The following is a 19505-nucleotide window of genomic DNA, read 5'->3' as shown; positions in this document are numbered from 1 at the left end:
CAAGTTAGTACAGTCAGAATTCCGAGATTAAAGTCAGAATTCCAAGAAAAAAGTCAGAATTCTGAGATTAAAGTCAGAATTCCGAGATTAAAGTCAGAATTCCAAGAAAAAAGTCAGAATTCTGAGATTAAAGTCAGAATTCCGAGATTAAAGTCAGAATTCTGAGAAAAAAGTCAGAATTCTGAGAAAAAAGTCAGAATTCTGACTTTTTCCCCATATTAAACTGAAATAAAATTGAAAAATCAGTTAGCTTTTTTCCCCAGTGGCTCTAATCCTCGTCCGTAAATTACAAAAAACAGCTTCTGTAAATTGTATTCCATTTTGTGTTGTAAAAGTTGTAAATATTTGCTTTGCAGTTCCTAGGAATGGCCACTGGGGGCAGGAGAGTCAGTGTTTACAGGACTAGGACAGCTTGCTGCACGAGCTCGCTGCTGGTAGCGTGGAGGTGAAATTAGAGACAGACAGGAGGTCGTTGTAGTAGTTTTTTCCCCTCTAAAGTTAGTCAAAGTCCCCAAGAAGCAAACAAGAGATTGTGGCGTTTGTGAAAGCTAACTAAACAAGTTGTTAAATGATATGAAAGTGTTAAATATCGCGGGAAAAAACGTCTGACTCGGGCTCGCCAGCTTCTGCATGGTCCCAGGCTAGCTAACAGTTAGCTGCAGGAGCGTCTGGGCTAGCGAGGTCCAGCCCAAAATCTGTTTACCTCGAGTGGATGTGGTCACCTCCCGAGCTGTTCACGACTTTTCTCTGTGCAAAGAAAACAAGAACCAAGAATCCACACTGGCTTTAACACCGCGCGCTGTCAGCAAACCAGCAGGATGTCCACTGAGGTTGAGTGTAGCCAAGTTGACTCGGGTTTGACAGCGAGCAGCTCCGGCGGGGTGCAGGACAAGTCGGAGGGGGCTCAATTCCACAAAGAACTAGAGAATCAAGGTTCGGAAAAACAGACTGACTGCCACAAACCCGAGACGAACAAGAGCCAGGGGGACAGCCATAAGAAAAGCAAAGAAAACGATAAAGAGAATGAACGGAGCGGTGACGCTGACTCGACCGTTGAGAAGAAAGTTGTCGAAGCTCCTCTACCGAAAGTTAACCCTTGGACAAAAAGAACCACGGGCAGAGTACCGGTCGGTAACATCAACTCCAGCTCCCCTGAGACAGGTAAGCTGGATCCATATTTAAAATGCTAAGTATTCACACCTTTTCAGCTTTTTAAGGGCTTCAATATAGGAAATCCCACCTTAATTTATACATGTCAGCTTTCCCACAGAGATTAGTAAAGAATAATAAAATATCAGAATGTATACTAAGATCAGAGGTGGTGTTAACAGGGTATTTGCCCCATCCCCCCGTGCTCGGATTGCTCATGAGCACCACGTGTAGAATGCTGACAACTGCTACTTCTTAAGCTACTATCAGCGCTCTGCTGTGTTGCACCTCGCTTTATTGGTGTGGCGATGGCAACGGGGAGAGACTGATATTAGTGAGATAGGAGCTGAAGAACAGCTCGGTTTAAAATAAGATCGACTTCAGCTTCGAGCAGCTAGCTGTTGTCGGTGGTTGATGGTAATCCGAGCAGGCTAGTAGCTCCTGCTGCTGTAAAGGCACGTTCCTCATGTCCAATGGGTTGGCTGCCTGTTGTTCCTCCCACCAGTCTGCTGTCACTGGGAGAGAACACGTATGTGGACAAGGTGTCTGAGCAGGTGGATCTGCAGACCAGGGCTCTAGATGACATGTGGCCATGCTGTGGGATTTTTAGATTAGATTAGATTAAACCAGATATAGATAAGGAATTTTAATTGAACCAATCTTTTTGCTATAATCCTTTGAGATTATCAGTTATTTTCTTAAGAAATGTATCTTGTATGACTTGAAAGATTTTGACAAGGTGCTAAAACAGCTGGGAAACCCACTCAGTTTCCCTCTGAGTTACTTTTGGAAAAAAAAATGGAGCGACCACAAAAAAGTAGATGTTTTCTGTGTGCAGTTTAAAATGATTTAATCTGTACTTCATTTTTTAAAGGTGGGAAAGCAAACTAACGCTGAAAATAACCACCTGCATCAAATGATTTGTTAATCCACATTCCTGGAGAGGATCTAAAAAATATAATTTATAAAAACTCACAAGTAAGCTGATATTAGATTTGCATTTGGAAGGTTGGAAGAAAAAATGTAGGTGTATTGATAATCTAGCTAACAAATTGTCATACACACACAGACATATATATAATATATGGAGTGTTTATTTTTCTGCATTAGGCCATTTCTCCCTGTTTAAATCTCAGCTTCATTCTAACTAATCTAGATGCATCCAGCCCCTTTTCTACATTTTGCTTTGTAAATAAAAAATAAAATAAAAGTTAGAACTGTAAATATACAGTCATATGTTTGTATTACTATTTTTTAATGTATTACTGTTTTCAAGGCTGCACTTTAAAAAATGAAAGTGTTTAGAGCTGTTTTAAACACAGTTTCTTTTTCTATACACTTACAAAATGACAAAATAAGTCTAAGTCTAAATAGCAGCTGATTTTAAAACGGAACAAAGCCCTTATGATGTGAAAAAGCAAAATGAATAGTGAAACGTGTACATAGGTATTTTATTTTTAGGCATGGAGCTTTAGGTGTTCCTAAATGCCACATCAGCTTTGAGTGCTGTACTCTATTCCTCTATGAAAATCCCTTCAAGCTTCATAATTTGCAGTCAGAAAGGCTGTCCACAAATGTTTTTAAGATTCCCACTGGATGTTCAGTCTGATTTACACTCCGACTGGGCCAAATAGAATATTCTGAGTTGTACCGAAGCAACTGTATTCATGTCTTGGCTGTATGTCTGAGGGTGAAAGATGAACCGTTACCCCTGTTTGCACTCTGTACCAAGTTGTCCCTGCACATAGCTGTATGTATATTTACCTCTTATTAGTCTCCCAGTTCCTTTTGCTGATAAAACATTCCCACAGCATGATGCTGCCTCTACAGTGCTTCCTCATTGGATACTTTTTTGCCTTGTGATGAGTGATGTTTGGTTTCCTGCAAACATAAACTTGACATTTATTCCAGTTTGTCTTTTTCTCAAGACAAAAACAATTTATGGTCAAAAAGTTCTTAGGGAGGGTTCTGGCATGCTTCAGTCTGTTTGTTCCTAAGGAGTGGCTTTCATCTGGCCACTCTCTTGTTCACCTCTCTGACCATCACAGTCCTCTGATCACTCAGTTTTCATGGCCACCCCACTTCAAGTTGAGTCTTTGTCAACCTAAAATTGTTCCAGTCATTGAAGTCTGAAGTAATTTTGCTTGTTTTGACTTTCAGAGCAGAAACAGGAGGAACTTGAGTTCCTTTTTTAACCCTCATAGAAAAACTATGAATACATAAGCACATTACATTTCTTTGAAGTTTGGTAAATGCATTTATGAAAAAATGTAACTGTCACTGTAATTAGAATAATTAGGTTTTTATGCCGAACCGAGTAGAAAAAAAAAAAAATTTATTTTTAAATAGAGCTAATTTATTATTATCTTTACTATATAAAAAAAAAACATGTTTTATATTGCCTTTTTATGAAATGATATGGACCCCCATCTGTTAAAAAAAGGCTTTTATTTTTTGAGTGACCCAGAAGTTGTGAAAATAGCCCTCCTAATAATATACAGGTGCTGGTCATAAAATTAGAATATCATGAAAAAGTAGATTGATTTCAGTAATTCCATTTAAAAAGTGAAACTTGTATATTATATTCATACATTACATACAAACTCATATATTTCAGATGTTTATTTTGTTTAATTTTGATGATTACAAATGACAACAAATGAAAATCTCAAATTCATCATATCAGAAAATTAGAATATTGTGAAAAGGTTCAAAATTGATGGCCCCTGGTGCCACACTCTAATCAGCTAATTAACTCAAACCACCTGCAAAAGCCTTTAAATGGTCTTTCAGTCTAGTTCTATAGGCTACACAATCATGGGGAAGACTGCTGACTTGACAGTTGTCCAAAAGACGACCATCGACACCTTGCACAAGGAGGGCAAGACACAAAAGGTCATCGCTAAAGAGGCTGGCTGTTCACAGAGCTCAGTGTCCAAGCACATTAATAGAGAGGCGAAGGGAAGGAAAAGATGTGGTCGAAAAAAGTGTACAAGCAAGAGAGATAACCGCACCCTGGAGAGGATTGTGAAACAAAACCCATTCAAAAATGTGGGGGAGATTCACAAAGAGTGGACTGCAGCTGGAGTGAGTGCTTCAAGAACCACCACACACAGACGTATGAAAGACATGGGTTTCTGCTGTCGCATTCCTTGTGTCAAGCCACTCTTGAACCACAGACAGCGTCAGAAGCGTCTTGCCTGGGCTAAAGAGAAACAGGACTGGACTGCTGGTGAGTGGTCCAAAGTCATGTTCTCTGATGAAAGTAAATTTTGCATTTCCTTTGGAAATCAAGGTCCCAGAGTCTGGAGGAAAAGAAGAGAGGCACTTCATCCACGTTGCTTGAAGTCCAGTGTAAAGTTTCCACAGTCAGTGATGGTTTGGGGTGCCATGTCATCTGCTGGTGTTGGTCCATTGTGTTTTCTGAGGTCCAGGGTCAACGCAGCCACATACCAGGAAGTTTTAGAGCACTTCATGCTTCCTGCAGCTGACCAACTTTTTGGAGATGCAGATTTCATTTTCCAACAGGACTTGGCACCTGCACACAGTGCCAAAGCTACCAGTACCTGGTTGAAGGACCATGGTATCCCTGTTCTTAATTGGCCAGCAAACTCTCCTGACCTTAACCCCATAGAAAATCTATGGGGTATTGTGAAGAAGAAGATGCAATACACCAGACCCAACAATTCAGAAGAGCTAAAAGCCACTATTAGAGCAACCTGGGCTATCATAACACCTGAGCAGTGCCACAGACTGATCGACTCCATGCCACGCCGCATTGCTGCAGTAATACAGGCCAAAGGAGGCCCAACTAAATACTGAGTGCTGTACATGCTCATACTTTTCATGTTCATACTTTTCAGTTGGCCAACATTTCTATAAATCCTTTGTTTTTATTGGTCTTCAGTAATATTCTAATTTTCTGATATGATGAATTTGAGATTTTCATTTGTTGTCATTTGTAATCATCAAAATTAAACAAAATAAACATCTGAAATATATGAGTTTGTATGTAATGTATGAATATAATATACAAGTTTCACTTTTTAAATGGAATTACTGAAATCAATCTACTTTTTCATGATATTCTAATTTTATGACCAGCACCTGTAGAGGAGGAGCAGCCATGCTCCTCCTCTCCTCTTTATCCAGCTATTGAAAATAGCATAGGTGCTTCAGGCCCCGCCCCTCCTAGGCAGCAAGGAAATTAACACATCCCACGATGACGGGTTAGAATTGAAATACTCTCACTGGTTTACAATACTGACCTCGCTAAGCAAGTTAATATAAAGAAAAGATGAAGATATTGAGAGAAAATTTGATAAATATGGAGAAAGTTGTTGGGAGATAGTTGGATAAAGATACACGAAGAATGAAGGGATTCATTTGTAAACGTAATAATTTCTAACTATATACCATTCTTGTAGCTAAATTGTTTTTTTTTATTTATTATTATAGATTTTTTTCTGGCAGAAAAAGGTGGACTGGATTAATTTTATTTTTGTTTTTTTGTCTTCCAGACTGTTAGATTGCTAATTCAGGGGTTGATGGTCACAAAATGTAATATGTATGTAAAACTCTTTTAAGCTAGACTACTATTACTAATTAATACTATACTATGCTAATTTATGCTGAAAAGAGAAATAGCTCTTATAACCACTCTCTTCTTTAGAGTAGGTTCAGGAATTGTGGGAAGAAAACAATAAAAATTTAGATTTGATAAATCTTTTTGAATCTAAAGTAATTTTAAAATAAATTTTCTGCATTGGGTTTTAACAACAGTCCTGCTTCGGACTTCACTAGGTAATAAGAAATAAGGCCAAAAGGAAACTTCAGAAAGCTCCAAGCACTAAATAAAGCAAACCTTCTCACATTTGACACTGTGGCTTCAAGAGAGGTTCTAGTAATATGGTTCAAGATGTAATTAACACTTTTACTAACCCAGCTGAAGAAACTTTTTAGCATATGAATAGAATATGGCGGTTCTGTTTGGGTCAGAGAAAGTCTAGCAGCTTTAATTTGCAGAGCTTTCAATGCAGGAGTTAAATATCTGTTTTAAATTTCAATCAATTACTTTCTCCTGTTTGCTCCGTTAGTGAGCTCCAAAAGACTTTCCATCAGCATAGGTGAGATTTTTGCGTGTTGTTTATGCAATGGGAGGCTCAGGAGGGAACGCTTCAGTCTGCTGTGGATTTGAAACCTCTCAGCCAAACGTGAGTTATGAATGTGTGTCAGAGCAGAGAGCAAACGGTCTAAATTTGAACCCCCCGATCTCTGGCACAGGCATCAGTTTACAGGGTTACTGTACAGCCAGCTCTATGGGTGGACACCGACGGCTCGCTCAGGCGTACACCCATTCACATTGAAGCCTGTGCCCGGTGTGTCTTATCAATCCAACCATCCTCTACTGAGTGATAGGAGCCGTCAGGCAGCAGCGGGCCACTCCCAGCCTGCAGAGATGCAGCTGCATACCGCTGCTCTGTGTACTCAAAACACCCTCAACAAGTTCAGTCCCTTTAGGGGTTTTATTCTATATTTCTTCGGTTCTGACTGATACTGTCTTATGCTCACCAAACAGCACATCAGACGGTGCAAGAGTAGATGACTCGACTTGTTAACTGCAGTGTTAAGCAACAGTTGTCTACTCGCACCTTTTTTTTCTTTCTTTTTTTCTTCAAACACTTGACTCTTAGATTTTGGACTTCTCCTGTCTGCCACATTTGATGATGTCTATTTCTATTATCACTCGTCTGTCTGCAGATCAGCAAAATGCCTTGAAAGTTGTCCGAGCAAGTAAACCCAGACCGAGAAAACCCAGCAAGGTAATGTTCTGTTTCAGTCTTTTACCCCCTTTTCGTAAAGCTTCCACTCTTTCTGAACTTCCACAGCTTTGACGCTACAGTCTTCTTTAGATAATGAACAACCAGTGTTTCCTTTTGTCCCCATTCTGCTTTTAAATGTCTTTTCTTTGTGCAGAACTTAGAACTTAATCAACATCCGTCAGAATATGTCAGTAGTCTTGGTGATAACTAGCAGAATTTGATGATATACTATTTTAACTCACAAATGTTTTTTAGTTCTTCAGAGTTTTCACATCTTCATTTTCTTAAATTGACTTGAGGTTTTGACACACAGAGTGGGAAGTTTCCATCTGCTTCTAAATGTTAGCTGGTTTAAACTGCTATCCTCTGGACTTGTTTGTTTTTCCTTCTCGTTTTTTTTTCCACTGCAGTCCTTTAGTGGTATTCGCCTCAGACTAGTAGCTTGATAAAGAGATCAGCTGGATCTTAAACTGTGGTTGAACTTTTTTCTAACTTAGAGTCAATGTAATGTCAATGTTGGATCTGTGACTTTAGCTTGTATTTATTTAGTCATGTGAGAAGATTTACTGTATGCTTTACTGCTGTCCACAGCGGCTTGCTTAAAAAAACATTAGACCCAAAAGGTACCCTTGTCCAAGTCATGTTCTAAGGAGCAAGCTAGAGCAAAAAAATTAGAGATGGTCTTTAGCCTTTAATCTTCAATTATCAAATTTACACTGAAGGGCGTTATTAACACATCCTGCTATAAGTGGGTTCTGATCTTTCACTATTGACAATTAAAACTCAAGCTTTTGTTTTTAACCAGGCCGTTGACAGTCAAACGGAGGATTACAGGATTCTAGTCAGCAGATAATTTTTTTGTTTTTTTTGTTTCTAGTTTAAATAAATATTTATTTTTTAGAAGTTATAAAAGCACTGAAAACATCAATCTTTTATTTCAGGGTTTATCATCTCAATAAGTGGTCCTCCTAATTGTCAATCATTCTGGTGATATGTTTACGTAAGGCCGTCCACATGCTCGCCCTGTTAGCTATCTTTTTCTGCGCATGTGCATCTGTGGTTTCAGTCATTGAAGCTCACCTTTCTCACTGCGGTTCTTTGAAAATGGCTGAGGCTCGTAAGAGAAAAAAGTCTCTAAGAAGTGTATGAGAAGCTACCAACAGTGGCAGCTGATAACAGATACGGTGCAGGCACCACACATTGGCGCCAGATTTAGGTGACCAACGGGGAGCAAAAAGCAGTGATCATCTGTCTGAAGGGTAAAATAAAGGGTCGCTATAAAGTCCACTATATACTGTATTTTCACGACCATAAGGCGCACCGTACTAAAAATCGCAGTCTCAGTTATGTGTGCCATTGCTGTATTTAACACACACATAAGGCGCACCGGATTATAGGGTGCGAGTTTTATATACAGGTACATGTCCTCTACTGCGTTTAGATACCTCTACTGCGTATTTAAAAATAGAGCGGGAGCAAAACTGAGTATGTTAGTGCTTTATTATTGTATTTATTACAAAGTGTTAATCAAACCTGGGAGCTGGCCGTGAGACAGACACATTGCTGATGACACAGGGCTGTGATAACTCCTGTGAAACAGTTGACACATAAATTAACTTAAAATCCTGAAACCTGCCGACAGAATATGTTCGCTTTTATTATCCTGGTGCCTGCAGTTTAGATTATTTAGATGAAAAACACCTACCAGCTGCCGCGGTGAACCGCGAGGAGGCGACGCAGCCAGTGGCTGCTGTTGAATGGGATTCATACTGATAGCGCACCGCTGGTATGTGGGGGTCTGAGCGGCTCTGACATTTTGAGGGGGAAAAAAAGACGTTTATATGCGCCTTATAGTCATGAAAATACGGTAGTCCCCGCTCTATATAGTGATTGAGGGATTTGGGGGTTAGGGCGTTCGGACAGTAAGCTTGGATAAGCTATGCGAACAGCAACTTTTAAACAGAGCGTGCACGAGAAGAAATGGGATTGTGCATGCTCTCACACGCGTTCAATATGCGTTCACTCTCAGGAGTGGGTACAGGGTTGTGCATGTGCGTTTTTCTTTAAAGTGGAGAGGGGGCGTCTTTAAAAAAAATCGCAAAAGTCCTCCACAATACCTTGAAGTTATAAACACACTGAAAACATTGATCTCTTAAACATCTAAGGTACAAGATGGTTCTCAACAAGGTGATGGTGTTACATACATACAGGTGCTGGTCATAAAATTAGAATATCATGAAAAAGTAGATTGATTTCAGTAATTCCATTTAAAAAGTGAAACTTGTATATTATATTCATACATTACATACAAACTCATATATTTCAGATGTTTATTTTGTTTAATTTTGATGATTACAAATGACAACAAATGAAAATCTCAAATTCATCATATCAGAAAATTAGAATATTGTGAAAAGGTTCAAAATTGATGGCCCCTGGTGCCACACTCTAATCAGCTAATTAACTCAAACCACCTGCAAAAGCCTTTAAATGGTCTTTCAGTCTAGTTCTATAGGCTACACAATCATGGGGAAGACTGCTGACTTGACAGTTGTCCAAAAGACGACCATCGACACCTTGCACAAGGAGGGCAAGACACAAAAGGTCATCGCTAAAGAGGCTGGCTGTTCACAGAGCTCAGTGTCCAAGCACATTAATAGAGAGGCGAAGGGAAGGAAAAGATGTGGTCGAAAAAAGTGTACAAGCAAGAGAGATAACCGCACCCTGGAGAGGATTGTGAAACAAAACCCATTCAAAAATGTGGGGGAGATTCACAAAGAGTGGACTGCAGCTGGAGTGAGTGCTTCAAGAACCACCACACACAGACGTATGAAAGACATGGGTTTCTGCTGTCGCATTCCTTGTGTCAAGCCACTCTTGAACCACAGACAGCGTCAGAAGCGTCTTGCCTGGGCTAAAGAGAAACAGGACTGGACTGCTGGTGAGTGGTCCAAAGTCATGTTCTCTGATGAAAGTAAATTTTGCATTTCCTTTGGAAATCAAGGTCCCAGAGTCTGGAGGAAAAGAAGAGAGGCACTTCATCCACGTTGCTTGAAGTCCAGTGTAAAGTTTCCACAGTCAGTGATGGTTTGGGGTGCCATGTCATCTGCTGGTGTTGGTCCATTGTGTTTTCTGAGGTCCAGGGTCAACGCAGCCACATACCAGGAAGTTTTAGAGCACTTCATGCTTCCTGCAGCTGACCAACTTTTTGGAGATGCAGATTTCATTTTCCAACAGGACTTGGCACCTGCACACAGTGCCAAAGCTACCAGTACCTGGTTGAAGGACCATGGTATCCCTGTTCTTAATTGGCCAGCAAACTCTCCTGACCTTAACCCCATAGAAAATCTATGGGGTATTGTGAAGAGGAAGATGCAATACACCAGACCCAACAATTCAGAAGAGCTAAAAGCCACTATTAGAGCAACCTGGGCTATCATAACACCTGAGCAGTGCCACAGACTGATCGACTCCATGCCACGCCGCATTGCTGCAGTAATACAGGCCAAAGGAGGCCCAACTAAATACTGAGTGCTGTACATGCTCATACTTTTCATGTTCATACTTTTCAGTTGGCCAACATTTCTATAAATCCTTTGTTTTTATTGGTCTTCAGTAATATTCTAATTTTCTGATATGATGAATTTGAGATTTTCATTTGTAATCATCAAAATTAAACAAAATAAACATCTGAAATATGAGTTTGTATGTAATGTATGAATATAATATACAAGTTTCACTTTTTAAATGGAATTACTGAAATCAATCTACTTTTTCATGATATTCTAATTTTATGACCAGCACCTGTAGTTTCATTGGAAGGTAAATGTGTTGTTTTAACACAGAAAGCTCTGAAAAAATTACTTGATTGGCTAAAAACAAACATCTTCTTACCTATGTTGTAATTCTTCCAAAACTATATATATATATATATATATATATATATATATATATATATATATATATATATATACACACACTCACTGGCCACTTTATTAGGTACCCCATGCTACTAACGGGTTGGACCCCCTTTTGCCTTCAGAACTGCCTCAATTCTTCGTGGCATAGATTCAACAAGGTGCTGGAAGCATTCCTCAGGGAGTTTGGTCCATATTGACATGATGGCATCACACAGTTGCCGCAGATTTGTCGGCTGCACATCCATGATGCGAATCTCCCGTTCCATCACATCCCAAAGATGCTCTATTGGATTGAGATCTGGTGACTGTGGAGGCCATTTGAGTACAGTGAACTCATTGTCATGTTCAAGAAACCAGTCTGAGATGATTCCAGCTTTATGACATGGCGCATTATCCTGGTGAAAATAGCCATCAGAAGTTGGGTACATTGGGGTCATAAAGGGATGGACATGGTCAGCAACAATACTCAGGTGGGCTGTGGTGTTGCAACGATGCTCAATTGGTACCAAGGGGCCCAAAGAGTGCCAAGAAAATATTCCCCACACCATGACACCACCACCACCAGCCTGAACCGTTGATACAAGGCAGGATGGATCCATGCTTTCATATTGTAGACGCCAAATTCTGACCCTATCATCCGAATGTCGCAGCAGAAATCGAGACTCATCAGACCAGGCAACGTTTTTCCAATCTTCTATTGTCCAATTTCGATGAGCTTGTGCAAATTGTAGCCTCAGTTTCCTGTTCTTAGCTGAAAGGAGTGGCACCCGGTGTGGTCTTCTGCTGCTGTAGCCCATCTGCCTCAAAGTTCGACGTACTGTGCATTAGGGGTGTAAATCACATCCATCATGGCGATTCGATTCAGTATCGATTTCCTGACCCAACGATTCGATTATTTTCGATACTTAAGAATACACCACGATTCGATTAATCGATTAATCGGTTAATTTTTTTTTTATTATTTTTTTTTTTTTTTACACCTTACAGGCTAAACAAAGTTTCAAGTTTGAAATAAATCGATGAAAGCTGTAATATCATTATGCATTTTCTTTAGAAACAACAGCAAATAACAGAAGTAGAAAAGTTGCATCAAAAAATACTGCAAAAATACTGCACAATATCAGTGTAATGAGTTCAATGCAATACCTCAGCTCCAGAGAAACTGTCCAACATATTTTCTTTAGAATGTAATAAATATATTCAGGAAAGAGAGATGTTGTGTAGAGAGTTAGACAGGAATAAAAATAAACTAGATATAAGGGAATTGTTTCAAAGGTCATCTGGGGATGTAGTTTTTGGTAGTATTTTTAATTTTCTAAGAAGAACGTTTGTCTGGTCCATACTCCATTCTGGAAGGTGGCGGTAATGCACCTATAAGTTGTTTGCCAACCGCCATTAAAAAAAAGAAGAAGAAGGCTCCAGAGTGTTGCGTCACCGCCCCCTTGAGAGACGCTCCGCTGCACCTCTCCCAGATTGTAGCTGACTGCAAACAGTGCATCAGACAGGAGGTCGGCTTGTTTTGTTTTTATGACCGAAATTGCGGAAAAAAACTCGTGAAGTTTGACCCGCTAGAAGAGCGAGGTGCGCGAGAACGCTGGGACGCTTTTTCCAGCTGAATCTCCGCTTTTTTTGCCCTCATGTCCCTTCGTCGTCGGACTAAACTCGCCCCCACTTCCTCATCACCTCGGCCGTATCTAGACCCACAGCGTGTAGCCCAGACCACGCTTCAATACTGAGCATAATTTAAAAATGTCTGTGTGAAGCTTGCTGCAACAAACTGCTGTAAGAGTATAACCAGGAAGCGCGGTAGGAGGGCAAAATAGGTTTAGCGCCACCGCAGCACGGGAGGATTACGCCCAGGAGCAAATGGATAAAAATAGACCGGAGGGGAAAAAAAAAAACATTAATCGATTATCTTGCGGACGTGTCGATGCATCGGATCGTCGGCTTTTGGATCGATGCATCGATACAAAACGATTATTATTTACACCCCTACTGTGCATTCAGAGATGCTCTTCTGCCCACCTTGGTTGTAACGGGTGGTTATTTGAGTCACTGTTGCCCTTCTATCAGCTCGAACCAGTCTGGCCATTCTCCTCTGACCTCTGGCATCAACAAGGCATTTCCGCCCACAGAACTGCCGCTCACTGGATGTTTTTTCTTTTTCGGACCATTCTCTGTAAACCCTAGAGATGGTTGTGCGTGAAAATCCCAGTAGATCAGCAGTTTCTGAAATACTCAGACAAGCCCTTCTGGCACCAACAATCATGCCACGTTCAAAGTCACTCAAATCACCTCTCTTCCCCATACTGATGCTCGGTTTGAACTGTAGGAGATTGTCTTGACCATGTCTACATGCCTAAATGCACTGAGTTGCCGCCATGTGATCGGCTGCTTAGAAATTAAGTGTTAACGAGCAGTTGGGCAGGTGTACCTAATAAAGTGGCCGGTGAGTGTATATGTATGTATGTATGTATGTATGTGTATATATAAAGAAAACCTCAAAACTTTTTAATTCATCTTTCACTCTGCCATAAAGATTTATTTTTTGGGCTTGTTATTTAGGACCAACAGAGTCAGTTATTTGTGAAGCTATCATACTAAAGGATTGGAACTAACTGGTTCTGTTCTGCTTCTATGTAGCTTAGCAGTGAAGTGCTACTTTGCTCATTTAACCTTGATCACATATCGGTTTTCCGAAATTGTCAAGATCCAAGTGGTTGTTGGGCCCTGGACTGTTTATCGTTGCTGTTTGCATTTCCTCTGCAAAAAGAGCACTGACCTCCTTTCCTGGAGACTGGACTCAACCTGTCCTGATGCATCGTGTTACATGTTGAAACGATTTTTGGTTCAACCTGTGAGTACAAAATTATTATTTATTTGTTGTTTTTTACAGTCTAGTGACTTCAGCGATATAACAAACTGGCCCACTCCTGGAGAACTCGCAAAAGAGGTATGTGGCTTAGTGTATTTGTGCGTTAAAGTGTGTATCAGGGTTCTTTTTTAAAATATCAAATTTATAAAAAGTTCAGTTGTTTTTTCCAAGTCTCATTAAAAAGTATCCTCAAAAGTTTTGCTTATTAATTACCTGTTTCCATTTTCTAAACCCTTGACTAGACTGTAGATTGACTCAAGTCAGGCTTTGATATCATACATGGTCTTCAGATCAGGTGGAGTCAGGCTTTAAAAAATATTTTTTTTCTCTCATATGATATCAGCTAAGTTTATTTAGTTGTAGTGGATGCTGAACATAGTTTTACCTATTAAGAATAAGGGTGGAGGGTGAAAACTCAGAAAAAAGGACAAGTTCTTCAGTAGTTGTTCACTCTTTCGTAAAACATGGAAAGTCAGAGGCAGGATGTAAATATACCCTACCAGAACACCTAATGTGAAGATAAATGAGGTCCTGCCCAGTGCTCTGATCAGTTCCTTAAATCCAAGTCCCTCTTAATTTGGATGCACTTTGTCAGGATGATGGAGCCAATCATGCAGCTGTAAAAGCAGATGGGTCAAAACACTCCATCTGGGCTGCTCCTCTCCTTCAACAGCCCTACGATTTGTAGAGTTGTGTGTTTGTGGGGGGGGCTTCATGATGATGCAGCTTAGATTATCTCCCTTGTATCTGCTGAAAGTCTAGCCATCTCTTGCCGTGTTAAGTGCATTTTTTCTATAGCTTGAATAGCTTCTATAAAAACTATAAAATAGTTTATATTTCCTAAAACACCTCAGAAAATGGCTAACCTCACAGTAAAAATTTTCTATTTGTGTCATACACAAAATTGGTCTTTGTTCAGGCTGCAGTAATTACAAAATAATTGTTGTTTCTGGTCAATTTTATGTTGCATTTTATAATTATTGGATGAAAAGAACAGATTCCAGATTCCTTTACAAACTTTACTGCATGCCCCATCCCCCCCCCCCCCTTTTGTCCTCCTTGCTTGCATTTTTTGAATGGTTATTGGGATTAAAACGTAACTAGTGCTGCAAAATAAAATGATTAAAGATGAGGTTCAGAAGTTTAAATAAAGGCTTATGTTTACATTTCGCCAATAGCAAAATGTCCCCAGCAACGATGGAAAGAAAACGTCTTCCCGCAGAGAAAGGGACAAGAGGAGAGAGCGACCAGACAGAAAATCAGAGAGCAGTCATGATGGAGGTGAGAGCAAGGAGAACAAGGAGGCTCATCTAGACCCAATGGAGGAACCCTCTAAAGAAGGAGAAACAAAACCAGGGCTGGATTCTAAGAGCTCCGGCCTGAAGAAGAGAGGAGGTGAGGGTGAGTTGTTTTTGTTTTTTTCCCCTGTGTCATTGAGATGCATGTGCACCCTGGGAAGATATTGTGCTAAATAAGTCTGTTAGTTGCTGCACTGTGTACAAGTTTTATAAAAATGTTTGAATTTATTCAAATTTGCATTCATAAGTTCTAAATCAAAGAGGCATGTCTTTATATTTCTGACAATGGGGGTCTTTCCTGTTTTTTGGGGTCTTTTTTACGGCATGTTGATAACTGTAATGATCTGTTTGTAAAGTCTGATTAATGTGGATTGGTGCACGTTCTGCTTTAATAATCAAATCTTTTGGACTTTTTCTGATTTGCCATCATGTTAAAATGTCTGAGCAGAGTATGTTACCACAACTAACCCTTAAGGGAAAAACAGGTCCTTTCATCAGCTTTAGAGCCTAAAATGACAGTCTTCCAGTTTGAATGGGATTGTATTAAATTTAATGGAGAATTTATTATCATTAATTTGAGCACAATTAAAAGTCAAATCTAAGAACTCACTTTTTTGTTTTGAAAGACAAGGACATTTATTGATTTGTTTAGCAGTCACTGTACACAAGCTTGTTGTTACAGTTTAATAAAAGCTAAAGAACTGTTTATAGTGCCCAAATAGTAGGAAAACTACCACAATATGATTTTTTTATTCAGTGTATACTAATTGTTCAAATCAGAATATTTACTTTGAAATAACATTTGTACTTTTTAGTCAGTCAGTGATTTTAGGCTTAAGATTCGAGCAGAGTAACACTTCATTCTCTAAATGAAGCACCCATCTGCAGGCACAGGGATCCCCCCTATATGCTGCTATGACAAAAGTTTGTCCGAATATGTAAATATGTTTTCGTTTTTTTAATTTTAACCATTTGGCAAGTCAGACTTTTAATTTTAAACTTTTTTGATAGGGATATTTAAATCTGATATTGATGGAGGAAATCTGTCCGATAGCAGGCAAAAAAAAAGTATAGAAATATATCGACTTGTATCTAAAATTTCAGACCTTTCACTCCAGCATTTAATTTGTGCCAGAACTTGTATCCCATAAATGAGATCTAACAGAGTAACAGATGGTGCATTACTACAGTAGGAGCTGCGTCCGCATTGTGCCTGTGCTTTTGGTTCAAATGCGAAAAAATTATATAGCAGCTGAGGGAAAAACTGGACAAATAATTCTTCTAATTTATCGGATTTAGTTTTATTCAATTGTGCAATGTTTTAATATTTAAATTTGCGTGAAACAGAGAACAGACTTGGTGACACAATGGTATTTATTCATTGTGTTTATAAAGTAACAGCTTAGAGAGAAAAAAAAGACACACTAATTGATTGAGGATTTTAAAAACATGCTTCTTGGATCTGGCTAAGCTGCAGCAGTACACTGCATGAAAAAATATCAGAAATTTCAGGTATGGACTTTTGGAATAGGCAGCATATATGGTTGTGCGTTATGTCTGCAGCAAAGCATTCATAATAAATCTCATGTAAAACCTGTAAAAAATGGGGGCCAACATCATGGAGCGATGTATTGAGACCGTGCCTTGTTTGTGTAGCAACAAACCAAAACAACAAAATGCTGCTTTTGCTTATACTGTACACACACTGATTGCATAAGTTAACTATGACATGAGGTGTAATATAAAACTTTACACTTTTCCAGTGTTTTTTCCAGTTATCTCATTCCAAAGTAACTATTTGACCTTAGATCAGTTACTAAACAATTGATGCTGCAGGATAAAGCAGTCCAGCTTCTGGATTTATTTAAAAAATGTTTTCTGTCTTGGGAAGATGTGACGCTGGCGTGTATTGTCCTGCATTTATCTTCACTCTGAGATGGTGGCTCCTTCTTCTATACAGTTTTGGTTTTTGTGCAGATGCTACCGTGCCTTACAACATAAACTTTGACAATTTGAAATCTAAAATGTTAGGTCTTCTTTTACATTTTGTTCCCTTTACCTTGATAAATCTTAATAAAATAGGATGAAATCTCTTTCTTTAGGAAGGAACTCTTATCAGTTTTCATTGCAGTTGCTGCCTGGCACTGGGCTTGTTAAAGTATCCTAAATCCTGTGTCTTGGAAAAAAATTCTCAGAGTAAATACGAAATTGTCCAAAGCTCCTTTCAGGTCATAGTCCTACAATAAACACAGAACCAAATCCCTAATTATGGATCACTTTGTCCATCCAAACTGAACAGTCCTGTCTGCTTTCTTAGCACACTTTTGGAACTAAAGCTTAAAAAACAGCAATTCACCTCAGGAATGTAGGGGGGATTTCCTGTGCGGAAGATCATCTGGTGTCTCTACTCTCACTGCACACGGTGGTCTCCTGTCTCCTGCAGTTGTCTTCGCTTTGTTTCATACATCCCACTTTTACTCCAGTCCTTTACCGATTCCTTACAGGTTCAGGGGGGTTTTCTAATCCTCCTTTCATGGTAGGAACTTTAGGCTGATGCTGATTACAGACCAAAAGGTTGATCTGAAAGGGTCTACAAGATGAGGGATATCCAACAATATCAATGACTTTTCTCTTGTTTCCTGATTTTTTTTAAAAACAAGATAAAAGACAACATAGCTGCAATATTATAAATAGTTTCAAGTAAAATAGACAAATCTGCTGTAAGTAAATAAAATAAAAGCAAAAATGGTACCCTTCTCTCTGGACTGAGCTACGATGTAGATAAAATTCACTGTTGTGGATCTTACTTTAGGTTTATTAGATACTTTTTGTTTGTTTCTTTAAATAATGTTAAGTAATTTTGAATTCCTTAATTCAATAACTGTTTGTATGTGTGTAGAAAAACCTAAGGGATGGGGATAATTGGTCTCTGAAATGAGCTGAAACTCGGTTAGTAATTTTTCTTTGATGTGGCTCATTTGACCAAAAACCTTTAAGCTTTGTTTTCGGTATGCAATCACGGATAGGTAACAAACGTAAGTGGGTTTCTCTGCCGCTGGAGGACGTCTCCCGGGATGACGCAGACAAGACATCTAGTGGGTGCGCTGCTCAGTCAGACACCGAGCTCATCAGCGACTCGTCTGATCCCACGGCGCCCAATCAAATGGTTCATGATAACAGAGCGCATTATGACAGCCGGAGTAAGTGGCGAGGAGCTCTTTTTTTTTTTTTTTTTTTTTTCGTGCTTCTGTTTGCTTCTTTTCTGTCCAGCTTGTCGCTCTTTACCCTCTGACATTGCTTTGTGTTTACTCACCACTGTTTTCTAACACCGGATCTTTTTCCAAAAGCATGGCTGAAAGCATGAAGTCTGTGTCATTTCACCTTTGCATGCGCTTGGTTTTTTTGATGATTAAAAAAGTGTATTAGGAGTTTTTTTTTAAATTGTACGATGTTAAGGTTTCAAATTAACTCTATTTTAGTACTACTACTAAGATAGACTTTGAACTTTGGAAAAATACCTTTTAACTTTAACCTCATGTGTTTAATAGGGCCTTCTGAAAGTATTCACACCCAGTTTTCATAGTTTGTCACATTTATTGAGGCTTTTATGGGGAAGACCAACAGTTCTAAATCATACCCAGTTATTGGAGCATCAGTCTCATCAAATCTGGGCTTTACAGAATGATTGGATTTTATCGGAAGCTTATATTCAACAATATTCTGTGTGTTGGAAAATAGTCCTCCATCACAAACTAAAAAAATGTCTTCAAAGTGGCCAGTTATAGTTTATTCCTAAATCTTGGCAGAATTTCAAACATTTGTTAATACATTCTTTAATCTGACTGACCTTGAACTATTTTTGCAAAAAAGAATGAGAAAAGTTTCACTGCAGAGATCTCAGTCTGTTGAGAATGTACAGCTGCTGTACATTTGACTATAAATGATCACAGAGCTTGTCTGTTTTTTATTTGGAAACAATTTTAAAAACTGCATCGTTCTACCTTTAGTATCAATATAACTATACAAACGTTCTTAGCTATTGACTCAAGGGGGCTGAACACAAAATTATCCATGCACCTCAGAGTTTTATTTGTGAAAATGTTTAATAAAAATAAATCCATTTGATATTTTATTAATTCACTGGGTTGGTCTGTCTCATAAAACAAACATATCGTTGTATCTGGTTGTAGTGTGAAAATATATAAAAACTCGAGGAGTATCAAGTATTCAAAAACTTTTCATAGGAGAAGCACTAAACAAAATGCAAATGTTTTCATTATTATTGTAGAAAATAGCTTCAGCAGCTGATATCTTTAAAATGTGATATAGATAATAGTGTCAAGATGCTGAAGCCTCAGAAAGCATTTAAAGCAACAGATGATAAAGGAGTTAGTAAAATGTGGATTTATGTTAATTGATTTCACCATCCCAACAATAAAAA

The 19505-nt window shown here is 38.9% G+C and overlaps 1 protein-coding gene across 7 annotated transcripts in view; it reads left to right on the top strand.

Moving 5' to 3' along the window:
- The first annotated feature begins 404 nt into the window (after window positions 1-404).
- Window positions 405-19505, top strand: part of larp1b (La ribonucleoprotein 1B) — a 55759-nt gene continuing 36658 nt past the window's right edge. For 2 of the 7 annotated variants that reach the window (XM_038304640.1, XM_038304639.1), the window contains exons 1-5: window positions 405-1161; window positions 6910-6971; window positions 13788-13844; window positions 14945-15167; window positions 18091-18264. In XM_038304640.1, the coding sequence (XP_038160568.1) occupies window positions 819-1161; window positions 6910-6971; window positions 13788-13844; window positions 14945-15167; window positions 18091-18264 (859 nt within the window). In that variant the 5' untranslated portion in view covers window positions 405-818. The remainder of the gene's footprint in view (window positions 1162-6909; window positions 6972-13787; window positions 13845-14944; window positions 15168-18090; window positions 18265-19505) is intronic. The other 5 variants (XM_038304647.1, XM_038304644.1, XM_038304641.1 and 2 more) reach the window with 4 other exon arrangements.

The sequence above is a fragment of the Cyprinodon tularosa genome, unplaced genomic scaffold (assembly GCF_016077235.1).
Source record: "Cyprinodon tularosa strain WSP-4 unplaced genomic scaffold, ASM1607723v1 ctg54, whole genome shotgun sequence".
Lineage (NCBI taxonomy): Eukaryota > Metazoa > Chordata > Actinopteri > Cyprinodontiformes > Cyprinodontidae > Cyprinodon > Cyprinodon tularosa.
The sequence above is the reverse complement of the archived record's forward strand: the minus strand, read 5'-3'. Positions and strand labels throughout refer to the sequence as shown.